This window comes from Pleurodeles waltl, chromosome 6 (assembly GCF_031143425.1).
Source record: "Pleurodeles waltl isolate 20211129_DDA chromosome 6, aPleWal1.hap1.20221129, whole genome shotgun sequence".
NCBI classification, from domain to species: domain Eukaryota; kingdom Metazoa; phylum Chordata; class Amphibia; order Caudata; family Salamandridae; genus Pleurodeles; species Pleurodeles waltl.
Genome location: NC_090445.1, coordinates 516,151,665 through 516,176,587, shown reverse-complemented (window position 1 = coordinate 516,176,587; position 24,923 = coordinate 516,151,665). Strand labels below are relative to the sequence as shown.

General features: G+C 42.4%; 1 protein-coding gene across 3 annotated transcripts in view; it reads right to left on the bottom strand.

The window, feature by feature from the left end:
- MOV10 (Mov10 RNA helicase) overlaps window positions 1-24,923 on the bottom strand; it is a 276,396-nt gene that overhangs the window by 196,005 nt on the left and 55,468 nt on the right. For all 3 annotated transcript variants that reach the window (XM_069238670.1, XM_069238672.1, XM_069238671.1), the window contains exon 2: window positions 6,402-6,498. In XM_069238670.1, the coding sequence (XP_069094771.1) occupies window positions 6,402-6,498 (97 nt within the window). The remainder of the gene's footprint in view (window positions 1-6,401; window positions 6,499-24,923) is intronic.

Genomic DNA, 24,923 nt, shown 5'->3' with positions numbered 1-24,923 from the left:
CCACAGTCCCTCTTGTTCTAGTGCTCCCACCGCTGCAGCAGACCTTTTAGCTGTGAAGCAAGAGAGAAACGCTCATACAGAGGCTTAAGGTAGTGGCTCAAATTACTCAAGCCATCACACACTACCTAGAGCTAAATGATACGACTGACACTTCTATCTCCCTCCTTTGAGAGATTTTAAAAGCTGTGATTCTGGGTGAGCTAATGCTGATCTGTGCAGCTGATGAACTGCGGCAGGAAAAGAGGGAGAAGTTGAGCCAGCAGGTGCTGGAACAGGAAATGATACACAAACATACCAGCGCACCTCACGTCTAGAGGCAGCTAGAACACAGCTCGCCAGATGGGATCTAGACAGGGCTGAGTACGCTCTACTTAGGCTTGGGCACTCCTTTTATGTGGGGAGAAATACGTATGGGGGCGCTTGCTGGCTAACCAGCTCCAAGGCCAAAGACAAACAGCGGGGGTGGAGTCCCTCCGGGCGCAAGAAGGCACCAGAATCGTAGGGGATGTCCGTATCACTTCCACCTTCTGCTGATTCTATGAAGATCTTCATTCCTGACAAGCCCCCACAGAGGGAAGCCCGAATGCATACCTGCTTGTTGCCCACACCGTGCGACTGAGTGGAGCAGTCTGAGTCACTAGCTTGCCTGCTTAGAATAGAAGAGGTTACTTTGGCCATCACATGACTGAAGCCTCTTAAATCACCAGGACTGGATGGCTTACCAGCTTTGTTTTATAAAACGTTATGCCCAATACTGGCACCCATTTTGAGCTGCGTATTTAATGCGACAACTAGACCGAGCATGGTCCCATTTATTATGCAGTCGTCAATAGTTGCTCTTCCCAAGCCTGGTAAAGACCCCCAACAATGTGGACCCTACAGAGCAATATCTCTTGAATGTGGACATTAAGCTCCTCACTGGCATTCCAACTGAACCACTCATGCCAGGGCTGACTGACCTGGACTAGGCAGGCTCTGTCCCACACAGGTAATAACAAGCAAATCCTACATCTGCTTGATAAAGCCAAGCACCCCAAGCGGAAAATATGCGCCAGAGAAGCGGAGAAAGCATTTGACCGTTTGCATTGGCCATTTCTGGAGGAGAACCTAGCCCATTTTGGCCTTGGACCTCGATTCAGATCTTGGATCCTCAGGAACTGCAATCAGTCCCAAGTGACAGTACAGGTCAATGGCCAGATCTTGTCCCCATTTCCTATCCTTCGAGGCAGGGGTGCCCATTTTCACCTCTGCTATTTGCCCTTTATATTGAGCCCTTCACCCAGCTGGTTCAGGACAACCCAAACATTATGGGTGCTACTTTGGTGGGGAAATGCATACACTTGCCCTTGTCGCCTTGGATAATCCTCACAAGTCTCTCCTTGCCTTTATAGAAGAGAAAGTCATTTGGCAGCACCGTGGGCTTTCAGAATACTATCCAAAAGTCTCGGGCCCTTAACTTCTCGGTCCCCCCAGAGAAGGTAACGCACCTTACAAGCGGTTATCTAATACAGTGGTAGTCCATTTCTGTCCCATATTTTGGAATAGAGCTCACCCAGACTATTCACGAGATGTCATTGCTCAATTATCAAACACTCCTCCAGCACATCAAGAGAGACCTGGCACAGTAGAAACTGTATCCTCTCTATTGACTAGGCCGGATAGTCGTATTGAAGAGGACTGTGCTCCTGAGAACACTATTCCTCTTCAAATCCCTACCGACCAAACCCCCATCTGACATACTTCAATCCCTGTAGAGCAAACTACACCACTTTGTGTGGGCAGAGAAGTGGCCCCAGCTGAAGCGGACATTGAGCTATTGGTCTCCATTGCAAGTAGGACAGGGGATCCCAAACCTCCTAAAATATAACCAAGTCACCCAACTCCGCTACTTAGTGGAGCGGTCCAGGGAGGAATCCGAAAAGTGCTGGCTATTTATGGACCGGGCAATCACGGGTACCTCCCTTTGGAAGATTCCGTTCCTGACCTGGACACACAGGGCCTTTGCTTATCGATCACAAACAGTAATGAAAGTCTGGGACCGTGTTGCAAGGCAGAAAGGTCTCTCCACATTTCTTACCAATTGCTGACTCAAGTAGTCTGCAATGCAGCTTTTACACTTGGCCTTGACCAAGTTGCATTTTGCCAGTGGCTGAGTGTCTGGTGTCGCTCTGCCGGACACTTCTTTAACGAAGAGAGTATTCTCTCTTTGGAGCAACTACGAGACTATTATGCACTCCCGGAAGTGGAGAGGATGCTATATTTGCAAACCCAGCACTGGGTAATTCAACCAACGATGCAAGCGTTTTTTGAAAAATGGTTCCTGACAAAAACTACTGATAAAGGGTTATCACGTAACTATACATCATTTTGCAAAGCACTACCACACACCACCAAGGACGCTGGGGCAGAAAGCTGGGATATGAACCTAGGGGAGAAACTCAGGACTAGAGAGTGGGAAGAGATATTACAGAGTGTGCCACACATCGCTAAACATGTCCAGTATCAAGACAGCAACCATAATTGCTACCTACTGGTACCTTACCCCAGTACGCTTGCACAGGGGTAGTCCCACTCGCCAGTCCAGATTGTTGGAGACTATTTGGATTCCCCCAGGACGTTGGTACATTTTCTCAGGGAATGCCCTAAACTTACACACTACTGGAAGGGAATCCTGAACGATATCAACACCCACCTAGACACTCCACTTCTCCGATTTGTCATTCTGGGACTCCCCAATGCCCTTCCCTACCAGTTCAAATCACGCCCGGGGCAGCAGATCAGCTTTGTATTAGGAGCGACCCTCCAAAAACATCCTTGCTCACTAGTACATTCCCCACTCACCTTGGGTGGCTTCACTGGCTGTGGCATTTGTTGGTTATGGAGAAACTCACCCTAGCCCTCACTGCTCAAGGAGATTCCTTTAGAAAGCTTTGGTGTCTGAATCAGGCTCTCCTCTTTAAGGAGTTCCGGGAGTTGAACTGCCCTAAAAACTTGAGGATCCAGCAGCTGACAAACAAATGACCCACCACAAAACACAGGGGATGCCTAAAGGATCCACATCGAACGATCATGTGCTTTATCTTATGAAAGCCTCTTAACAGTACTCCTCGCGTGGGGGTTATTCTACTGTTATAGATGTTAAGTAGTAGTGTTATGCCACCTCCTTTGGTTCATTTGTTTCAACTGTGATGCAAATATAATCCTGCTACTAAACAGATTTTAAACAACAAAGTACAGCAGGGAGTACTTATGACCAAATGCCTAAATCCTAGCTGTGTTGCGCTTTCATGTGAAAAAGATAGGATGTTTGTAAACATGAAGAATAAAATTAGAATGTGCTATCAGTCACTCACACGTCTTTAATGTCATGATGTCCACTGGTTTACTCTGACATGTTAATATCTAAACACGGACCTAAACGTACAGTGTACTTTACATGGCCCACACTCGGTTGTATTTTGTAAAAAAAATAATAATAATAATAATAATAATTTAAAAAATGAATAAAATAGAATCGCTATTTTCTAGCTTACAAAATTAAACACACCAAAAAGCAGTTTGATATGGGTTGCAAAAAAATATTCGAATCAGTTTAATATAAGTTAAATAAAAATAAAAAAAACAGTTGCTCAGAATCGGTATAAACATGCAGAAAGTTCCATCTTTCCTATAGTTACCTAAAGCATGGGGAAATAAAAATGTTGACATAAATATCTCCCTTCTGCTTATTACTGTTCATCTAGGAAAACGGGAGAATGAAAAGCCACGTTTGTTTTTTAAATTGCCCCTTTACTTACGTTTTGCCTTTCTACTTGGCTGCCGACTGTGGCAGCAGCCACTGTGACATCAGAAAGTAAATATATGTTGTTACAGCTGAGCAGCTACTTTATTTCTTTATGACCGGTGACTAGGTGCATCACAAGTCACCTGTAATAAGAACATTAGGGACTGCCTTTAATATACAGATTGCAGGCTTCCCTGTATTATTATAAATTAATATTGTAACAGGGGCCATAATTGACACAGTTTGAAAAACTGTAACAAAGGCATACATTTTGTTTTATTTTTCATGCATTAGTTACCCTGCTGGCCAGACAATGATGTGGAAGAGGACCAAAACAGACCAGTCATAAAAACAGACATAAGAAGACAACCAGTTTTTGTGGAATATCAAAACTCTTTATGTCACTAGTTCTTTAGGTGAGGAGAGAATCTCAAATCCTCAAAGGATTTTCTGTACATGCTCAATATGCTCCCCTCCTACAGATGAAGTAATGCATTGGTTGGGATCAAATTCTCTTTGAACATTAATAAAGAGGTACTCCTTCACGCCTGATAGTGATCTTGAGGAATAGAAACCTTTCCATGAGGCAGGAAACCTACATCATATGAGCATTCATAGCTGTAGCCACAAGACAGTATTATTGTCTTGAGCTGCGGGAACGTCAAATTGGGCCATCATCCAGATATATTTTTCAATCTTTTCGCATATAGATTTAAAAAAAAAAAAAAAAGATTTTAGAGGATTCTGATAGGATGATCAAGCTAACTGAAATCCGCACATTATGGGAAGCTGGTGATCTAACCACATAGAAAACAAGAATATTAGCAGGCTGCCACATTTCCAACACATTATGGACACAGAAGTGATGAAAAACTAAATTCACTAACACTCACAGACATTTAAAGCGTTTCTCAAATGCAACAAAAAGAGTAAGAAGGGTTTTTATGTTTTATTTATTATGTGATTCGATATAGGTTGATATGTTTAAGGGGGGGTGGCTCAGGAACTCATCAGTAGATGATTGCGGATCCTCCAGTTTTCCGGAAATTCTTAGGTTTGTGGATTGGGGACATCAGTGGGGACATAATGTTAAGTTAGTTGCTGGTTAGAGGAAAAGTGGCTACATGGGAGGGAGGTGAAAAGGAAAGCAATGCCAACCTGTACTGAGCTACATCTCCAGGGAGGGGGAGATGGTTAAAAGGTTGACTGCCCTGTAAATTGCTGGCTGGTGATGGTAGAGTGGAAATACAAGATTCACTGCTGTTCCATACGTATAAAATCAATAAAAAAAGTATAGAAACATAAAGGCTGCTATTTGAGTGAGACAGTTAAGTCTTACCATGAAAGTTGACTTTAGTACCAACTTTGCTCTTAAGTCTGAGCTTGGTAATAGAATGGTGGAGCAGTCATTATCAGTCATTTGTGAGCCTAAAGAAGTAGGATTCTTCAACTAGAAGATGCCCATCCACTATGACAGATGTTTGTTTCACATTACAAGGGATTAACTCTCAAAGAATATGTTTTCTAGTAATGCAAGAGGCCAACTGAGATATTCTGGGAAGCCAAATTGTCGGAGAGTGCTCGATCTCCAGATTAAAGTCAATTTTGCAGCATCATAATGCTTTTTAGATGAGATTGACAATAAACCTCTACCTTCTAGATTGTCTCCAAACAGAAAAAAAGCAGTTTTGAAAGCTCTCTAGCTTGCAGTGCATTTGTGTCTTCTTCGCTGAAAAAAGCCCTTTCTTCAATATAAAAATTAGCTTGTTTCCTTCCCATGGAGTTCTTAAAGTCTGATTACTGTAGAAGATGGGGGATGGCTTTTCTTGGTGTCCTTAGCATAACATTTTAGCTTACTGCTGAAGAATATAGAGGGATGTTGAGATTACACAACTGATTAGCCTCCTTTAAAGACAGCAAAAGTTCTGCAGTTGAATCACAGGGTAGTGCCTCCTGCTGTTACCCCACAGCCGAGTCGTCATAGCCTGCATCGCACATCGGGATGGATTGCTCAACTTTCTTCTCATGCCCACTTTGTGTTGCTCTCTAAAATCATTTCTCAATTGGGTGTTTGGGTAGGTAGTCCAGTTCTCCCAATTAGAAGAAATCCAAGAAAGGATAATGGCTGGGGATCTGCCCAGGGCTGGGTAAAATAATTTTACAAGTCTATGTTTTGTGAGATTTTAAAGAACTGTCTTGTTCCACTTCCATGTTGCCACCAGACCTCACCAACCTTTCTCTTCCCAGCTACCTGCTGTAGACAATATATCAGGTTATCCAGCCAGTAGGGAATTGCATATTTGGATCTTGCTCATGTTGCCTCTCCCCATCCAGGCATAATTTTCTTCTTTGTCGTCATCATGGTCAACTTTACCCTTGACTGGAGGTCAGGCAATCTAGGTGCTAAGTTGCTGCCATCTCCGTTCTCATGAAGAGCGCTAAGAATAATTTAACTCAGAGTCAGAACTAAAACAGATTTCAATTTAGGTTAGGATTGAATTAGACTAGTCACTACCATTCCTCATGATCTTAAAAAGAAAAGTCTCCCAATACCATTCTGCCACTCCACTAGCAGTATTGCATTTAGACAAGAATGAGTAAAAAGGTAACACAATACCTTTCTGAAAAAAACATCATCTTTGTTCACTTCAGCTTTAGCAGCCTGAACCAAGGAAAACAGCATCGAGGAAAAACTTGGTCTTCTTTGCCCATCCCTTAAAGATATAATGAAAGAATAATTTATCCTCACAACATAAACAGCCACATGTCTCAATCAAAACAAATAGCAAGGCATACAATTAAGGGTCTGGATTTGTGTGTCAACATATTTTGGCTTAAGATACAAGTATTAAGCGAGTGCAGAGCAAATAGATATTATCCACAGAAAGTTAAACCCTATACTATATTAAGCATAGTGTTATTACATTTTCTATACCGGAATTAAAAAACATAAGTATTTTTTGTAGTTTTAAAAGGGCACCAAAACAAAATCAGACTAAACACAGATAAAGGCTAATAAGCATTAGACAAGAGACGTAATACTGAGGGAACATGTACATGTGCATTTCATTGAATGACTACCTAAAGGCATAAACCTTTCGCTGTGGCTCGTTCAGTTATTTAAGAGACCGGTTTAAATGACTACCCAAGAGTAAGATGAAACAACGTATTAACATAGTAAATTTGCACAACGACAACTAAGACAGACCACAACCATAATTAACCGTCATTGTGATATCCAGACCATTTTAGACAATAGTTGGTTTTGTTTGTACAAATGTATACCCCACGGCTGCCATTAATAGGCTATGAAACTGGCATTCCTGTGATTCAATTTAACGGCTCTCAAATTCACCAGTAGAAGTTTGAAGCAGCTTTTTCAGGATTCGAAATTGTGTTTTGTAGATCACTGCATATTTTAGTGATGAGTGTGTTTCGACTCATGCTTCTATGTATATTTACTTTAAACAGTTTATTTGATTTAAAAAAAAAAAATAAGACATTGTTTCATGCACATACAGGTTGTACAATAATACAATGTCTCATTAGTCAGGAATATTACTATTTTTCTAATGGTGGACCCAAAGTTCCTTGTTTAATCATTGACGGAGAACTATTAATAAAATCACTAACCTTTTAGGTCAAGTCAAAGGTTTCAGCAATTTAAACCTGGGAGCTATTTCACATAACAGGCAGGTTTAACTAAGAGAAAAGGTGTAAAGCGTTTGGAAGTACGAAACCAGCTAAAAAGTTTAACATAACAATCGGACTGCAATTCATTAAACACAGGATATTGTAGTAAGCGGAATGGCCGGAAATCACAACACTCGCAAAAGGAAAACAGGAGATATGACTTTTAAGACTTAAGTAGAAAAACCTCTAAGAAAAATTAAGTCCCGAATGGAGTCTGGAAATCAAAAATGTTTCTATGTCCCACTTCAAAGACGAAATTTGTCTCTCTTTGTGAAGAAAAATCCTCCCATCGTGGGTCACCGCTAAAACTGTAGCTGCCACTGTGGTCCCTCTGGAGCTTTGGAGGTTTCTAGTTGAAAATTGAAGTCCCAATGCAGAATGGAATGTTCATTGTCACCCCACTGAGGTCCTGATATCTCGGTGCAGGACGAAACAAAAATTCAGTTCAATGCTGCCAGTCAGATTCTTTTCCCAGCAGGTCTTGCTTGAAGCACTGTGGGAAATGTTTTCAAAAGTTTCCAAAAACGTTTTTCTGGTGCCCTAAACAGACACAGGAGCAGTGCGCTTCTAACACCCACGACATTAGAATAGGCACTTGGAGACTGGCAGAGGACAAGAGCATCCAGTCCAGGTCCAGTTACCACTCGTCAGCTAGGCATTTCAGGAAAAAGGCCTCTTGCAGCTTGTTGAGTCTCTGTAGCCATGCAAGAGGTCAGCCAACCGACCTTTTGAATCCACATTTTTGTACAGGGTACAAGTGGGAGCAGGTCCACCCCTTTGGTATCCTCCTAGGTTGCAGTGTTTCTGTTCCTCCCAAGATCCAGAAAGTTTTCCGAGCAAGTGCTTTGGGGTGGCAGGGTGACGTATGGCTCTTCCATAAAGGTAACCCCACAAACATTTGCAGCAATTCCCACTTGTACCACAAACAATCCCACAGTGAATCAATCCCAAACTTCAAGCTGTGGACAACCGTCTCCCCTTATGCAGAACCTGTATGCCCAAAGCCAAATGGGAGCTCTTGTGTGGGGACTCCTATTGACCTCAGGTGGATCAGTTGCCGTCGATGGCACTAGCCCAACCAGAGAAGTGGCAGAAGAGGGGCAATGCAGGGTGGAAGGAATTTTGAGGATTCCTGTGAATGCCTGAAGTTGCCATCACAGAAATGTGAGGGAAATGTGTGCTTTTAGTCAACATTTGAGGTTTGCGGAGCATTGTGGGTAAGCAAATGGTACAAGGACTCCTCCAGATGTCTAATTTTCCAAACTGTCTGGGTCTGGTAGGTTTCTTTCAGGTGGCAGCCTTCCCAAGCCCAAAAGGTGTAGCTGTTCTTAATTGCAAGTGAGTTGATAATGGAAATTAGCCAAACTCTCCTGGCCCATTTGTAAAAACAACACCCCAAAAGAGTCAAAAGCCCTCTTGCAAGTGTTGAGATTTTAGGGGTGAGGCTGGGGCCTGATGTTTGACTGGGGAAACCCCACACCTTTATTTTATTAAGAATATGTGGAATTTATGCTTCTCTTCCCCCTCCACCCCACCTCCCCAAGGGGCAGATTGGGGGTATTTATCAGCCCCCCTGCAGGGCAGAACAACAGTTTCCCCATGTTTATGGGGGTGGGGGAAATGGCCATGCCCGTGCTGGGCAGCCACCACCTCTATAATTAAACAAAAGAAAAAAAAAAAAAGTAAACCCTGGTATCTAGTGGGCTGCCTCCCCCCCTCTGGGGGGAGCAGGGATGGAGGGGGATGGGGAAGGGGGCAGAAAGACTGTCTCTTCTTTTGGGTAATGGTGGGGTGGCATGGTCAAGAGAAAAAAAAAAAAAAAGTAATCCCTTGTGTCTAGTGGGCTTTTTGCCCCCCAGGTGGGCCAGATGGGGGTAATTGCCACATCTATATCCCAGGGGGGCGCAGAAAGACTGCAATATTTTCATTTTTTAAGGAGGCCTGAACCAGAGGGATTTCCTGCCTCGTGTTCCAAGAATGGATCGGAGCACACAAGTACTGTGACTGAGGATGTCTCGGAGCTGTCCTCAGTAGAGAAGAGCTTAATTTTTAAGACTGGCGCTTCTGAAAATCTGCCACATGGTGGCCCTGTTTATCTAATAGAGACAAGCACACCAGCAGTTGTTTATTAAGTCAATTTTCCCTTAAAACGGCTATTGCCTGCCTTCCAACCATTCCCATGATGTTGGGGTCTTGGTGTCACTTTTGGGTTTGTTGGTAAGTAGTTGTGTTGGTTCTGTTATTGTTCAAAAATCAGGTTTTCCCAACTCTCAAACGTGTGATTTTGAAAGGTGTGTGTAGCAGGGTTCAAACCGCTGCTGTCAGGCTACACTGCGTAGGCCTGAAGCCATGTTTTCACTGCCAATGTTGTGAATGGGACAATAGGTGGTGCAGTCCATTGGTGGCATTTAACTTTCCATGTGATGCATATAGTTTCTACACCATATATTGTGGCCTTATAGGGAGTTGAATAAACCAGTCAGGGATTAGCCAATGTCTACATGTTTTCAGGGGTCAGAGTACATACACTGTCCACAGGACAGCAGTGCCTCAGTGTGCAGAGTCTACCAAACCAAAAATAAAAAATAAAAAACTCAGCAAAAAACAAAAGGTGGCCAGGCAGAAAGGTTTTTTTTTTTTTTTGCACATGGAGCAATTGAGTAGTATAGGTTCAATCCAAGTAATTACCGCAAAACCAACAAAGACATTAATCAAGGGAAGTCCAATGCCAATTACCAACATGGTCCAATAAAAAGATAACTGGTTCAGAGAGAAAAGCATCTGTACTGAATGGTCAAGGTCCAGTGAATCTATACAATACTTAGGTAGAGAAATGTAGTCTAATAACTCTAAAATTCTATGGTAGGAAATCTTCAACTGTACATACCCCTTCTTGTTTCGAGCAATGTTGAAATGCTTTCTTTAAGCTGGCTGGCTGTGACAAATTGATTTTTAAATAAATCCCACAACACCAGTGAACAAGGCTAATGAATCAACCAGGTAAACCCCAGTATTTTAGTTGGATGTTTTCAGTGTACGAATGGAAGAGTACCAGGGTGACCCCTCGAAATTTCCCATATTAGCAGACTGTTGAATGGAAGGTTTCTGCTTAAAGTGCAATCATAATCCTAAATTTAGAGCTTGGATGAGGTTAGATTTTTGTAAATTAATGTCTTCCTTCAACATACTACCTTCTACGTTTATCAAACTAGTAATTTTAATATAAAAGAGACAGGGTAACCCTGGACTAACAGGCGACCACTTTAGCACTATATTCTACAACTAAAAATTAAATTAGAGGGTGGTCCCCCAACGCAGGTTAAATCTTGTTCACCCATCCACGATTTTGCCCTAGACATTTTTTTTTAAATTTAATGTCGAATGCCTTTGCAGCAAGCCACTAATTCTAAGCAGCGTAATTACTTTTGCAACAGTCTGACTAGCCACACGTTAATTTCTATCAATAGGTTATAAAACCTACCAGAGCTTATAATGCTACACTCAGAGCAATTAACAGAGAGCTGCTTTTGTCATAATGCAACACCATACAGGTAAGCAATCAATGAAGTACGGTAAGGTGGCAGCATAGCATTTGTATACAAAATGACAACGACCTAAATACTACTGGGGGTGCAAGGAACCTATACGCTACTAAACGTTTCAGATGAGGGTCTGCTACAGCAACCTTGAATAATAGAAGGGCTAGAAAGCAACCTACTATCTATTCAAAGCATCTAGGGACTAAGTGCAATAAAGGGTGCAGAAAAAATGGGAATCATAGTTCTATATTTTGGCAGTACAAGATAAATTCTGGCTGTGTATAAATGCAGATAAATATGCGTCTTAACTCATATTCTACTTTAACAAAGTCAATAAGTAGTAAGATTATGCAACTGTAAAACCAAACAGTGTTCAAATTATTTTAGAATATACCTGATATGGAGAAATACACAGAACAAATACATGAACCACAACCCAATAGCAAAATATAGCTCCAAAAACTGTAAATTATGTATAAATTGAACTACTGACAGGAGTACCGATATTTTGACGTGAGGTATTCCGACATTCTTAACCAATGGATAAAATTACAAATACTCTACAGGTAGATTTCAACAGAGTCATCCAAAGGTTTCCAAAAGAACAGTTGGTTAAAGAACATTGTAGGAGTGTGGCAAGAGATGAATCAGTGGTTTTTCTAGTAACGATATACCGAAACAACCATGTATGGACTAAAAATCAACATTTTTCTAATTCGACGCAAAAGGTTTGACAGCAGAGGATAGGGAAATCAAATGTTTTCATTTCTAATGGGCTAAGGATAGACAACATAACATGATTTACAGATAAGCAAATTAAGTGATACAGGTTCAGAGGTAGTAAGGATGGTTGCAATGGTATCCCAAATCATGGCTCAAAATCAAATACAGAAGTACATTCAAGCAAAAATGTTTGTAAGAATCAGATATTACTGGGCCCAACCGTGGGGGTTGAGGCCTTTTACTCCTGATGTCCTGTAGCACTACTTACTATGTATTCTGAGCAATTGGACCAGGAACCCGTTTAGCACTTGACTGTGTATACGTGGTCCAAGCAGTTCCTCGAGTGGAGGTATGGCTACAGTATAGTGAAAACGGGCTCAAAAAACAAAATGCACGCAACAGCAGCAACAAATCATTGTCTAGTCAAATACTCACTTATGAAAAAAGGAGAAGTAATTTATTTTCTACTGCTCACCAGCACAAAGGAAATGTATGACATCCACAAACAATCCTCCCCTGAGGTAGGAGCTCAATTGTTTCTTTGGCGGTACCCACTCACTCCTCAGCAATCATGGTTATTCCCCATTTGCTATTGTTAACATCCAGGGTAAGCCCCTATGTAATCAGAGTCAAGAGTTCACTATGACTAACTTAAAATCAATAGTGTTTCGGCGCCACTGGGCTAATTAAGCAGCAAGTTGCCCTGGGGCCACCAGGCCTAAACCCAGTCTTTCCCACACCAGCAGGTGTGAAACATTCGGAGTTCCTGAGCTTGCCCAGTCCGTGGGTGCTTGTAGCAGCTGCAGCGGAGTTCAAGTGAGGCAGCCAGCAGACTCAGTGTCTCACTCACTGTCGCATGCCTGAAGCAATCGGATACTCTCTGCAGCTTTTCCATTGGGGTAAATGTTGGGTTGTCTCCCAGTTGTGATGGCGGTTGTGGGAGACAGGGGGCAGGTGGGCAGGAAAGTTGGCTCCAATGATTCATGTTTGGGTCCCTCACCTGGGTGAAGGTGCACAGGTGGTCCCATGGCATTCCCACTTCTCAGGTGGGGGAGCCATAGGGGAGGGCAGAAGAAGTTGCAGTCCTTAGTACTCCCAGTGACACCCTTTGGCATACCGGGTTGCTGCAGGCTACCACACCAGGCTATGGTTCTTACCACGTGGCAGTTTTTTCCATGGGAGTCTTCTCCTTGCATCCGTGGTCGCTGACTCAGTCCTGCACATGGGCAATGTCCTGATCTGTGCAGTAGTTGTTTCTTCACACCTTGCACAGGAAGTCCATTCAACAGGGCTCCCTAGTGGACCTTGCTCCCTCCAACACTGTCCTCTCCCTTCCAGGCACACTGATCTTGGCAAGCAGGCAGGTATTAGTGCTCCAGTGCAGGTGGTCTTGGATTCCCTGGGTGATATCCCCTCACCCAGCAGAAAGAATAAAAGGCTTTGGCCCCAGGCCTGGTTACAGGCAGAAGTCTTGTAAAGCTTTCCCTCCCCACACAGCCTGTCTGGATGCTTGGCAAATGACAATTTTTGGAACTCAAACTATTGTTTTGTAGTCCATTTCCACACACCAAATGTTATTGAGGTGGTGAGTCTCTTAAGTTTTATGTTAGGATTCGGCTTCTTTTTAAAAGTCCAATCCTCTGCTCCCATTTCCTCTTGAAAAGCAGTCTGTCACACCAGGAGTGTATCCAGAGCGGATAGTCCCACAACAGATCATGAGAATGATTGTGCTCACATCTTGATGTCAGAGTGATATGTGCATCAAAAGGTTAGCCCAGGGCCCCCAGCCCTACTCTTTATGATTCTCTTATCCCTATCTCTTTCCCGAGATGTACCCAGGCCCCTTTCTTGTGAACTCTCACTGAAGTATATAGCACCCTTTGAAGTATACATGGGGGCGCTTTGCCCCTCCTTCCCCCCTCTCCATTGTGTCCCCCCACCCAGCTTACAGGAATGCAGCAATACACAAATATGCCGGGGGTGGTCTCTCTACATTCTCTCCATGTGTCACTGTGCAAGCCTGGGGCTGCCAAAATGGAACCCAGGGCCCTCCATGTATTGTATCATCCACAGGCACTCATACCCAGTGCATTTCTATAACATTAATGCACTACACAGTACTGTATCCTTCATTTACTGGACCTCTCACAGGCAGACATATATCCAGCATCAGCATTTAAGATGCACGCACTGCCCAGCATTGTACCCTTACGGGTTGTACGCCCCATAGGTAAACATACATTACAGAATATGCACCTGACATGCAAGGACTGCACCCTTCATGTATGGTACTAGCCTTCAAGTACTGTAGCACTCATAGGCACATATACATGTAGCCCAGTCATTCACCCTGCATGCACTGCTCAGTACTGCATTATACCTGTATTGCACCCTCCCCAGGTACATATACACCTAAGGCAGACACACCACCTCTGCGCTGCACAGCACTTCACACCAACCTGATGTAGGCCAAGGGTGAAATAAGCGCAAAGCAGCAGAACTTGGAAAATGAGCGCGCCTGTAGACATCACTCGTGGCCTTCCACCACTATGAAGGCAGTGCTTTAGGTACCTCTCTTGAACAAACAAGCCCGCAATCCGTGAGACAGGCCTATGTCACGGCGCACACATGATCAGTGTTTGCCAATGACATAAAAAACAGCATTAGGGATCCAGACATCAGTACAGATGGGCACATACTTTACCAAGCAGAGGACTTTTCCATCCCAACAGTGTTTCAAAGATGCCGCTTTAGTTTTACAATGCCAGCAGATTGAAGACTCCATTAATTTAGCTAATAAGTTTATAAAGGAGTCCGCGAGTAATTGTATAGAATAAACAAATTTGTCAGATATAACGATACAGGTAACCTGCTGGAAAGAAAACTACATTCAAATCATTATTCCAAATTTCACAACTAAAGCATACATGGTTAGTATTTGGAGATATGCATTTATTATAAGGTTGAGAAGCAACATGCCTGCTTGAATTGTTTAAATTAAAGCATAAATCAGTCTGGGAGAATTGCAGTACATACAGCATATCTGGATAACTATTAAGAATTGAGTGACACACAATTTCATATTTGGAATATCAGATTGCGATTCACATTTAATTTCCTATGTAGTTATGTCAAGATAGTATGTTTTTATGCTTTGCAGAAGTTTTGAAAAAAAAGAAAAAAAATGTACATTTAGACAGTTTTTCCTAACTATAACATTTTTAGTAAGTTTCATTTGTGGATTATACAAATGAGAAATGTATACAACATTTAACATTTTTGTAGCTCTAATAGCTGAAATAAATCCACCAATTTTAGAATTAGACCTAGACAAAATATGAGCAAAGGGCACTCAGGAAGCATTCAGATTGGTAACATTACGAATATATCCAGTAATGCAAGTGCATCACTGTACAATAGAAGGGATAGCTGCAACAGCATCAATTGAGCTGTGGGCTATTAACATATAGTACATCTTTTGCATGTGTAGAAATATCAAGACAACATCTTGAAAATTGTTCCATTACCACCGAGTAGCCATAACAACGGTTCTATAGCGAGCAAAAATAAAAAGAGGGCTAGAGGACAGCAGTGTCTGGTTCCTGTAACACGGGTAAAATAATTCGAAATTATCCCATTAACATACATTTGGGCCCATGTTGAACATATAAAAGGTAACCATACTTAGAAAAATTGCACCAAAATGAATAAACTGCATAGCTTTGAATACAAATTAAAAAGGCATAGAGGTTACCATATGAAAGATCATGCAAAGCAGTCTTACATTCTCAGAGAATCAATGTTTCATAATACCATTTTGATCAGGATAGATAAGTGATACTACTATGACTGATGACAGCCGGTGAGCTAGGATTTACCATACATTCAGCTATTTTATTCTCAATTTCATTTTCATGTGCCATTACAGACATAATTTTACCCATTGTAAATGTTTTAAAGGAACACCATGTGCTCTTCTGGAAGTATGTTCTACTTTAAAATAAGAATTGACAGCATTTAACAGCTTCACTTTACTATGATTGTCGGGAATTAGGTTGTTAATTTAGGAAGGGGGTACCCCTGCCAAATTAATAAATCCACTCTGGTTAAGTCAAAAATGTTCCGAGTGAACCTACGTCAAATCCCTGTACCATCTTTTTAGATCAGCTAAAAGCTCAGGAGGACTAACCAGAGCTTCTTGCCCGCTTGGGTGAGACCTACCTAATGCAAGCCTCAACACCTGGCCCCGGTCCTCCGAAGACAGAAAATATCATTTAGACATACATTTATTTAAGTGCTGGAAAAGTTCAGCCTAGTCAGTGCTGTATTCCTTAGCTTGTCAGGATGTGCCTTTAGGCACATATGTCGTTATAGCTAGGATTCCTGAAGAGTCCAGTCCTATGTGGTCAGCTGGGTCCTGTTTTGTGTATCTGAAGCAGGTACACAGGAGACTAACCATGTTATCCTTTGGGATCAATTTCAGTACTTGGTTTCCAGCAGGATTTAGGAGCCCTTGAGTTGCTAACCGAGTCCTCTTCATCTGTAAGGAGTATTTTCCCAGCTGACCTTTCTTATTCAGATGGAGTCTTCCTAAGTCCAGAAATGTACTGAGGTGATGGCAAGGTTCCAGATTTATCCTATGTACTTGCCAGTGATTGGAGAAATTACATCACTCAACCCTAATTTTTATCTTGCAGCCTCACACTTCCATCTGTATCACTTCCACTTTGCCTTACTGTAAAAATACCCAGATGCCTCCATTTAAATTTGGTAGAAGCCAGCTGACATGGCACAATGCACACCTGTCTTCAAGTCCTTAGCCACTCTCCTATTTAGATGATTTATCCTCCTGTCTAACGAGGTAAAAATTGGTTCTCACTGCTGTGACTGGAGTGTAGCGATCTGTGATGGTCCTGGGAATGAAAAGGAGAAGCCCTCCCTTGCAGCTCCAAGTTAAAAGAGGGAGGGCTAAAGATCCCTTTTGCTCTGCCCACTGTTTCTGGCCACTCACATATAACTAGTCCCTGCAAGGTCACCACTGGTTAAAACCTATTAGCCCCTCCTGGGCTCCTAGGCAGGCTATTCTCTTATGAGAAAAGGATGTTAATTCTCTCTGCAAGGATAGGTATTCCAGATCTGGATGTGTGGTGAGTGCCGAACTGTTTCAAGACAGTTCTGACTCAGGCAGAATTAAAGTATATTTTTGCAAAGCTACTTTTCCAGCTAAGAAATCAGACATCGTATTTGACCATTAAACCACTGTAAGAAAGTGGGCTATTAGTTGGGACAGATTTGAGTCCTGCACCCTTCTGTGTACTGGGAACCAAGTACCATTTTGTAGCCCTTTATTCTCTCATGGAAGCAAGTCAGACACTCCAAGGCCTACTAATGGGAAGTGGTTTGGGCTAGTGTCCCAGTTTGTAGGTACCAAATATTTAACACCCAATACATCAATGCCCATTCAATGTTTTTACTTATAAAAAGGAAAAAAACAGAGAATATTCAATACTATGCATTAATTCACAAACTTATACAACCTGAAAGGTGGAACCACCAGAAATGTTCACACACCTAACAAGCTCTGAACCTTAAAACCACAAAACCCATTATATACACTAGACATACTAGAGTCAGGGTGTCATGACAATATTAAAAGCAGAAAAGCATCATTAGAAACAGATGCACTATAGATGGTAATATCTTGCAACGACATTCATTAATTGATTTCATGTTACTCGTCAAATAAAGCACTTCAATACTCAATGAAACTCAACGTTTCCGTGCTCGGGAGTCTTTTCTGCTTTAACACATGCTCCAAAGTAGCATTAGAACCTAGTGCAAGCAAGTTGAACTGAGAGACGACAGAACATCCTCCTCTGCGTCTGGACCTGCATCCAGCCCTAGGACGGGGGACCTCGGCCAGAACTGTCCCTGTTCCACCTTCGGTAAATGATCCAAAACACCAGTGTCTACCTTCTTCGCCTGCACCTTAATTGCTTCACAATCCTGCACCCATCGCCCCATATTGTTACTACCTCTGTCCCACCTATGCGGCCTCCTCCAACATACTGGATCCCTCTGTGGGACTGGTATGCCATCTTTGCTGCTGCTCTGAGCATGGGAAAACATCCTAGAGGAATGAGGACTTCTCAAAATACCTAAATGCACTTAGCTTGTGCTTTGAGAGAGCTGTTCTATGTAAACAAATCCTTATGCTCTTGCTGGAGAACAGAAGGCAAACCATTAACCTTGCTGCCCCTGATCTGAGTGGTACCTGAAAAAAGCTAAACCCGTCTCAACCTCTTCTACAATGAGCCAGAATGTGCCAGCATTTTCCCTCAACCTTACCAAAGACTGAAAAAAATACAACAATCCCCTTTGCCGTCACTAATCCAACCTTAAACATTTCACAATGTCAGGGGGAGGGTTTGTGAGCGCCACAAACTGAGCAATTGAAGTCTCTTCATGGGTCAAAATGACTGGGATACTCTGGTAGAAACTATAGGCTTGAATCCCTTCTGTATGAATGCATACTGCACAATGGTAGGTGTTTCACAAACTGTGACATCAAAAAGAATATGCTCATTTTATTTGTGGAGCTAGAGTCTATTCCTGGCCGTCGCTAAAGTGGACTAATGCCTGTTACTCTTGTTATGTTGTACCTTCATCACAAATTCTGCTATTCAGCCTCTACAGAGATAGCAGGGTCGTTTTGGAAGATCTGAAACAAAACCTTTATGTTCCATACTCTTCCCCATGTGTGAATTAGGGCAGGCTATTCGAAAAACTATGCATAATGCTGAAATATTGGAAGAAGGAGTGAATGCAACTGCTACTGCACATGGACTGATTATGAATACCCAGAAAGCCATACTCCCAATGATTATCTCCCTGGCATCAAAGTGTGGAATCTTTCCTACAGTGGGTACTTAGTGTAAATGACCAAATAGACAACATTAAGGACAGTGTTAAACTACATGAGACTCAGAATGGATTAGATTTCAACTTAAGTGGCATCTGGTCTTTGTTGTCAATGATATTCAGGAATTGTGGGATGAATATATTTCATATAGTTAATGCAGTCATTCTAATTGTATGTTTTAATAAAATGAATGATGTCCATCATCCTACACACTGGTGCCAATAAAGCCTCTGTCAACAATTTCCTCTTGCTACAGGTAGCTGCGTAACGAAACTTGAGGGTCCCCCCTGCAAAGTACATGGCCCCCCACGTAGGACTTACTCAGGAGCTCTCAGTTCAGGGTACTGTGCTGAGGGGGGCCCCTGGAACTCCGGGACCTACTCCTCCTTCCCCCCTCCCCCCTCCCACACTGCAGGGGCTGCTGAGGACTTTGTTACACCACTGGATACATGTTATGATGATTAAGGTAGTGATAACAAAGATGTAAAAGCTGAAATAATAAGTTTTTATTCAATGTAATTACTGGTAAGGATTTTGCTTCTTGGCAAAAAAAGGGGGGCTGAGAACGCAAAATTATTTCTGTGCCTTAATGGCAGTGCTTTATTATGAAGTGCCAAAGCTCATGTAGGACATTTCATGTCTGGCTTGAAATTTTGTTTTTAGATTAACCTGAAGTGCTCATTACCTCTACTCTGTCTGCAAATCTTCATAAACATACGAAGACCAGAAGCCATTTTTTCAGTGCTGGAAAAACTTCTACTTCTGCTATTGTCAGGAATACATTTTCAACCTCTCTCATTATGGGAAAAAAAAATAGGAAGAGCTGGTGAAAATCCTTAAACCAGGCAAGTTAGTAGGTTCGCAGACTCAAAGGCATTCCAGCTCTGGAACTATTGCTTGCTGTTTCCTCCAGCCCCAGCATGTAGATCTGTGGAAATGTGGCAAAATAAGGAAATTGCTATAGAAGGGATTGAAATTGCAAGTTTTTAAGCCTATTATAGTAGTATCCCTGGTATAAATGGAGAGGCTATTATCGGAGCTCTTACATAATGAGATTGCTGCCATAATTTGTCACAGCACTACATGGCACGAAAGGGACAAGTAATATTATTTTTTACAGGACAAGTAGATTTAAGAAGCAACCTGTCCCACAGACAAGTGGATATTTTATTAAATTCCACACCCCTGCAGGTACAACGAGTACATATCTGAGGCAGCCTAACAGTACCAAAGGTTAAAAATTAAGTTACACTTTCAAGTAATACATGGTGAAAGGAACATTTGAGGACAACAGCACAAGCTAAACAAGGCATGCAGGTTAGCAGAGATGAAAACTTCTAAAAACAAAAGTGATGCATTAATATGGAAGTGGGATTTGCAGTCTTTTCACATGGAAGACAAAAATATAGAGCTTAAGATCGGATGAACATTTATTTTCCCAAGCTCATTCCAATAAATAAACCGCCTGTTGGGGCTCGGATCCAACATTTAACTATTGTGGACATCACTGATCAAGAACATCCTTATATGTTAGAAACTTATTTGGTAAACAAATGTTTTGGAACGCCTCTAAATCTTTGTAAACTGGATTTATGCTTAATTCAGCCATAGAGTTTCCCTTTTGTGGTCCCATAATGAAGGACGTCGAGTAGCCCTTCCATTTTAGCTTGGTTCATGGAACCTCAAAGGGCCCAATCAATAATTATGAGCAATTTTATGCCTCAAGTATGAGGGAACACTGCACAACCAGCATCTAAATACTAAGCGCAAAAGCTTAAAAGTGATGTGTTTAGGAACAGGCAGTCAAAGTAGGGCTGGCAGTCCTTTCTAATGCTGTTGAACGTACTAGTCTTGAGCACCACCCCAGGGTGGTGTTCTGGTTTATTTCGAGCAACTTAATCTGGCCTATGGGTAACCCCAACCCAGAATGCCAATGGCATCCCCTTGTTTGGCATTACAAAGGAAACCTACAAATAGTTTGTGATGGGTTCATTCTATGAAAGGCAATTAGTTTTAATTGCCGGAGGCAGAAAAATGGTGACCAAGCCATTAACTATGTGTGATTTGAAGAGGAGGGTGGAATCTCAAGCCAAACTCATGTTTCTTGCTGTTTTAGTATAATCGTAAGAAAGCTGAATAGTCCTATAAGAGGAATTCCATTCCAGCATCATTTACTTTTAGCCTACCAAGATGGATTCCCTAGGCTATTAAATCTATCCCTTTTCAGATAAGGAAAATGGCTTGACTGCTCTAGAACTTGCACCTGCAGAGACACTGATCTTAAAATCCTGACCGACATATACCTGAAGAAAGGCTTAAGTCAGTCCTTGGAGGAAACTCCTTCTCCCACTGCAAAGGCTGGTACATTTTTGAAATAGGGTCCCACAGTTGAAGCGCCATACCGTACACCACAGTGAGTGCTGTCCCTGTTTCAAGAATAGAGAGTTGGGTCCTTAGCTATCCTTTGCACTCCATTATATTTTGTGCTAACTGGGTACCGGTGACAGTCCCTGTCAGCAGTGACTTGGAACACTGGAACTCGGAAGATGCTGCCAAGCACTAGTGGGGTCAGAGGCTGGCACCCATGTTCTTGCAGTGAAGAGTTTGGAACAAAGTAACAGTAATTTATAAAAAATCGCCCTCATACCTAGTGGACCACGAGGCCAGGGGGTGGATGGGTGGTTGGAAGGGAGGGAGGGATTGGATGAAGCACAATACCGTAAAATTGGATAAGATAATATCACAACTGCGAATTGGGAGATTCCTAGACAGGTTGGTGAGGGCTGAAGAGGAGCAAACGACAGTCCGTAAATAAGGCAGGAGATGGGGTTAACCAAGACCATTGAAGACTTATGAGGGTGGGGGACTATGAAGTGGTGCTTGGAGGGGGGCGAAGACCAGAGAGTAGTAGAGGACATCCCTTGTACAGCACTCGAGCAAAATGCTGGCTGCTATTAAAAGACACCAAACTGCTCTGGAAGCACAAATAGGCGACGTGTCCCTTGAGATTGGTATCCTGCTGGAAGATCATAAAAAGCAGGCAGATCGAATGTCAGAATAGGAATCTTTGTTGCCAAGTGTCAAGCCGATAGTTAAGGAGCAAAATGGCACAATCTTTCTAAAGATTCCTGCGCCATGACGGAAAGGCTGGATGAAGCCAAGGGTAGATTCCAGCGCAATAATATACTACTGATTAAGGTGTCAGAAATGACAGAACGGCAGAATGTACAGCTCTTTGTGGAGGACTTGTTACTGGATTGCTGTTATTTTTTGTGTTATGTGGTCACCACACTATATTAGGACAGCAAATGTTTCCTCTCCTGGGCTTCGTGTGGCAAACACATGCATTCTGGGTATTGTAGTCTTTATTTGTTTCCATTGAACTAATTACACTAGCACACCAGCTTGCAATAAGTTCTAGGGGAAAAGCCCAAGACTGTAAATGTGGAGTTTCTGATGCCAGTGAGTGAGGTGGTCACCTTATCTTTGCATGGGGAGCTTGTACTGCTGCCTTCCATTTAGAACATGTCCTAGTTATCAGTGTTACAGACGTCATTGGGAGGCTTTGATCAGTTATATCCTGTTAAAATGATAGGCTGTAGACAGACTACATAGCTCCTCAAAGAGATTTTGTTTTATGGTGGCATATGAAAGCAATGACAGGTTGGTGCCTCCTACTAGTTGGCTCGTCTCAAGTCACTTCTTGGTTGATTCAAAAAAGAAGGTTCCCTTGGGCCATTCCTGAGTCAATGGTGTTACAAGAGCATAGTGGACGCTAATAGAAGGAAACTGGGCCCACCCCATTCTATGGATTGGTGATGAAAAAACAGCCACTATCTGGGGTAAAGTGGGACACTCACATGGCTAGCCCCTGCACCTACTGCAGTATTGAGATCTATACCCCCTGTTCTAGTTGAACTGCGCTCCACACTTCCTTGGTGGTTTCAGTGTACCTCCAAAGGGTTGGTCCCTGCTGTTCCTGGGAAGATTCCATAAAATATTCCCTTGGTGGATTAACAGTGCTTTCAATGGGTTAAGTCTAGTTCGATTGAGAGGACTCCATGTGTCATAATAGGCCTAACTGATGCACGTCAAAAGCAGGTTTCTACATTTGATACTGACAACCTTAAAGTTGTTAATTACCTGCATACTTGGTGTTATCTATTCCCACAATCCCTGCTACACCTCATCCTTGTATGCAGCATGTTTCCACCAAGTATTTCAATGCTCCCTCACATGGGCGGAGCTTGGGGGGAGGGGGGAGTGGCTTGGGGTGTTATAACCCCCTAATAAATGTATTTTGTAAAGTTATTGCACCCACAGAAACACTCACTCACACTCTCCCTCTCTGTTTGGAAAGGCTTAATTTTTTTTGATTATTTCACAAAATAATGTGTTTTCTCTTACTTAGTACCCCTAACAATCGACATTCTTCTCTGTTTCTGCTGCCCCTTAAGCCCCACTCGAGTGCCCTTCTTGTTGTATAATGCATTTTAAAATGATGTGCCAGTGTGATTGGTGGAAACCTGAAGCTCACGTCCCCCAAGTCTTACTGACCAAGTTACGCCCCTTCTCACGCACCTCATCCTTCATGTCCAACATAGGCTGTCCTACAAACACCCTTTCAAGTGCTACTGCAACAAAATCTCTCTCCACTTTTCAAATTTGCACCTTTGCCAGTGGCACTATGCAACGTGTTACCAGGCTCTCCTCCATCTAAAGTGCCGAGATGACTTAAATTTTCACGTAAACCGGCCTACTGCCAGAGGTGGGACACAAGGTTTCGAGCTATTAAGTGTTACCGTGTCTGGCGAGGCACTCCGGTGGCGAAGGCGCTGCAACAGCCTACAACATTACACTCCTAATATCTGTGCAGTTAGGGCAGGGTCACTAGAATTACGCGGAAGAGGACCCAAATTATGAGGCAGGGTTGACTAAATTAAGTGACGATAAAAGGCAAATTATGTAGCGAAATGCGACACATTTTATGATGGCATTACCCAATTGTTTTGTAATTTTTATACGTTTTAACATTTTCTGAACCTTGTTCCATCTTATTCAACTTTAACAGTCAAATATAGCAATAAGCAATAGAACTATCGTCAGCCAAGCTTTGCAAGGGGTTTTCCACTACGCCTCCACACGCAACGCTGTGCTTTTAGTACGTTTTAAATCGTTTGAGCTAGAAAATTTTTTTTGTTACATCTGCAATTATGCAGCCGATCGTAGATTATACGGCAAATATCTAATTATGCCTTAAACGCCACGCCTGCACAGCGCATAATTCCAGTGAATGATTAAGGGGCATCAAGTCCTAGTGTGTGTCAGCCACCAGTTTTTAAGGCCACGGGATTGGTTGAAAAGAGTAAAGCACTTGAGAGCCTTAACACTTATTAACTCAATTTAAACTATCGCGCCCAAAAAACACAAGGGCTGAAGCGAAGACCATCCTAGTGTAGTACGTGCAATGTCACCAGTGCTCAGAGATGTGAAGGGCCCATGCACCTCAATTACAAGGGCCTTTGACTACCAAACTGGAATCATTTTCATTTTGTAGCCTTGTTACGCCACTACAAAAACAAGCGTTGGTCACAAAGCATTTGTCAAAGCTGTCAAGAGTGAAATACAACTGCATATGACAGAAAGCACAACAGACACACGACGACTGCAAGAGTAGTGGTTGGTATGCCAACAAATTAACAGGGCGAGCCTGGTAAAGGGTCTGGCTTGGCTCCTACAGCACGAGCGAGCGCAGCCCTGAAAAATGTTTGCAATGTAATCATAATAAACATCATGTCAAATATTATAAAGTCTATTCAAAAGAACCTATTTTTTAACAAGTTAAAGCGTTAACGTTAATACGTCACATTACAGCACTGTACTGAGAAGTACTTTTTAAAAAGTGATAGTTCTCAAACACGAACTTACAGAAAGAGCAACATTATAGTCTATTAAATCGAACACAAAAGGTTTGTGTACAGCTGGCATTCTGACCTCACCTTTGGAGGTGCTTTCATATACGACTTCGAAGAAAAAAGGAGGATCAGTAAAACAAAATATTTGCATGAACCAGTTTTTTTTGGTATAACTTTGCGCAAATCAACCACTAAATGGCAACCACGTTTCCTCTCCTTTTTCACTAAAATGTTTCTGCTTTAACTCCTTTGTGGATGAGGATAGAGCGAGAATGGCAGACAGAAGCCACGTGGAAGCTCAGGTCGTTATGGGCTCGAGATTCCAAAAGACGTCGAGATGAGTCAGA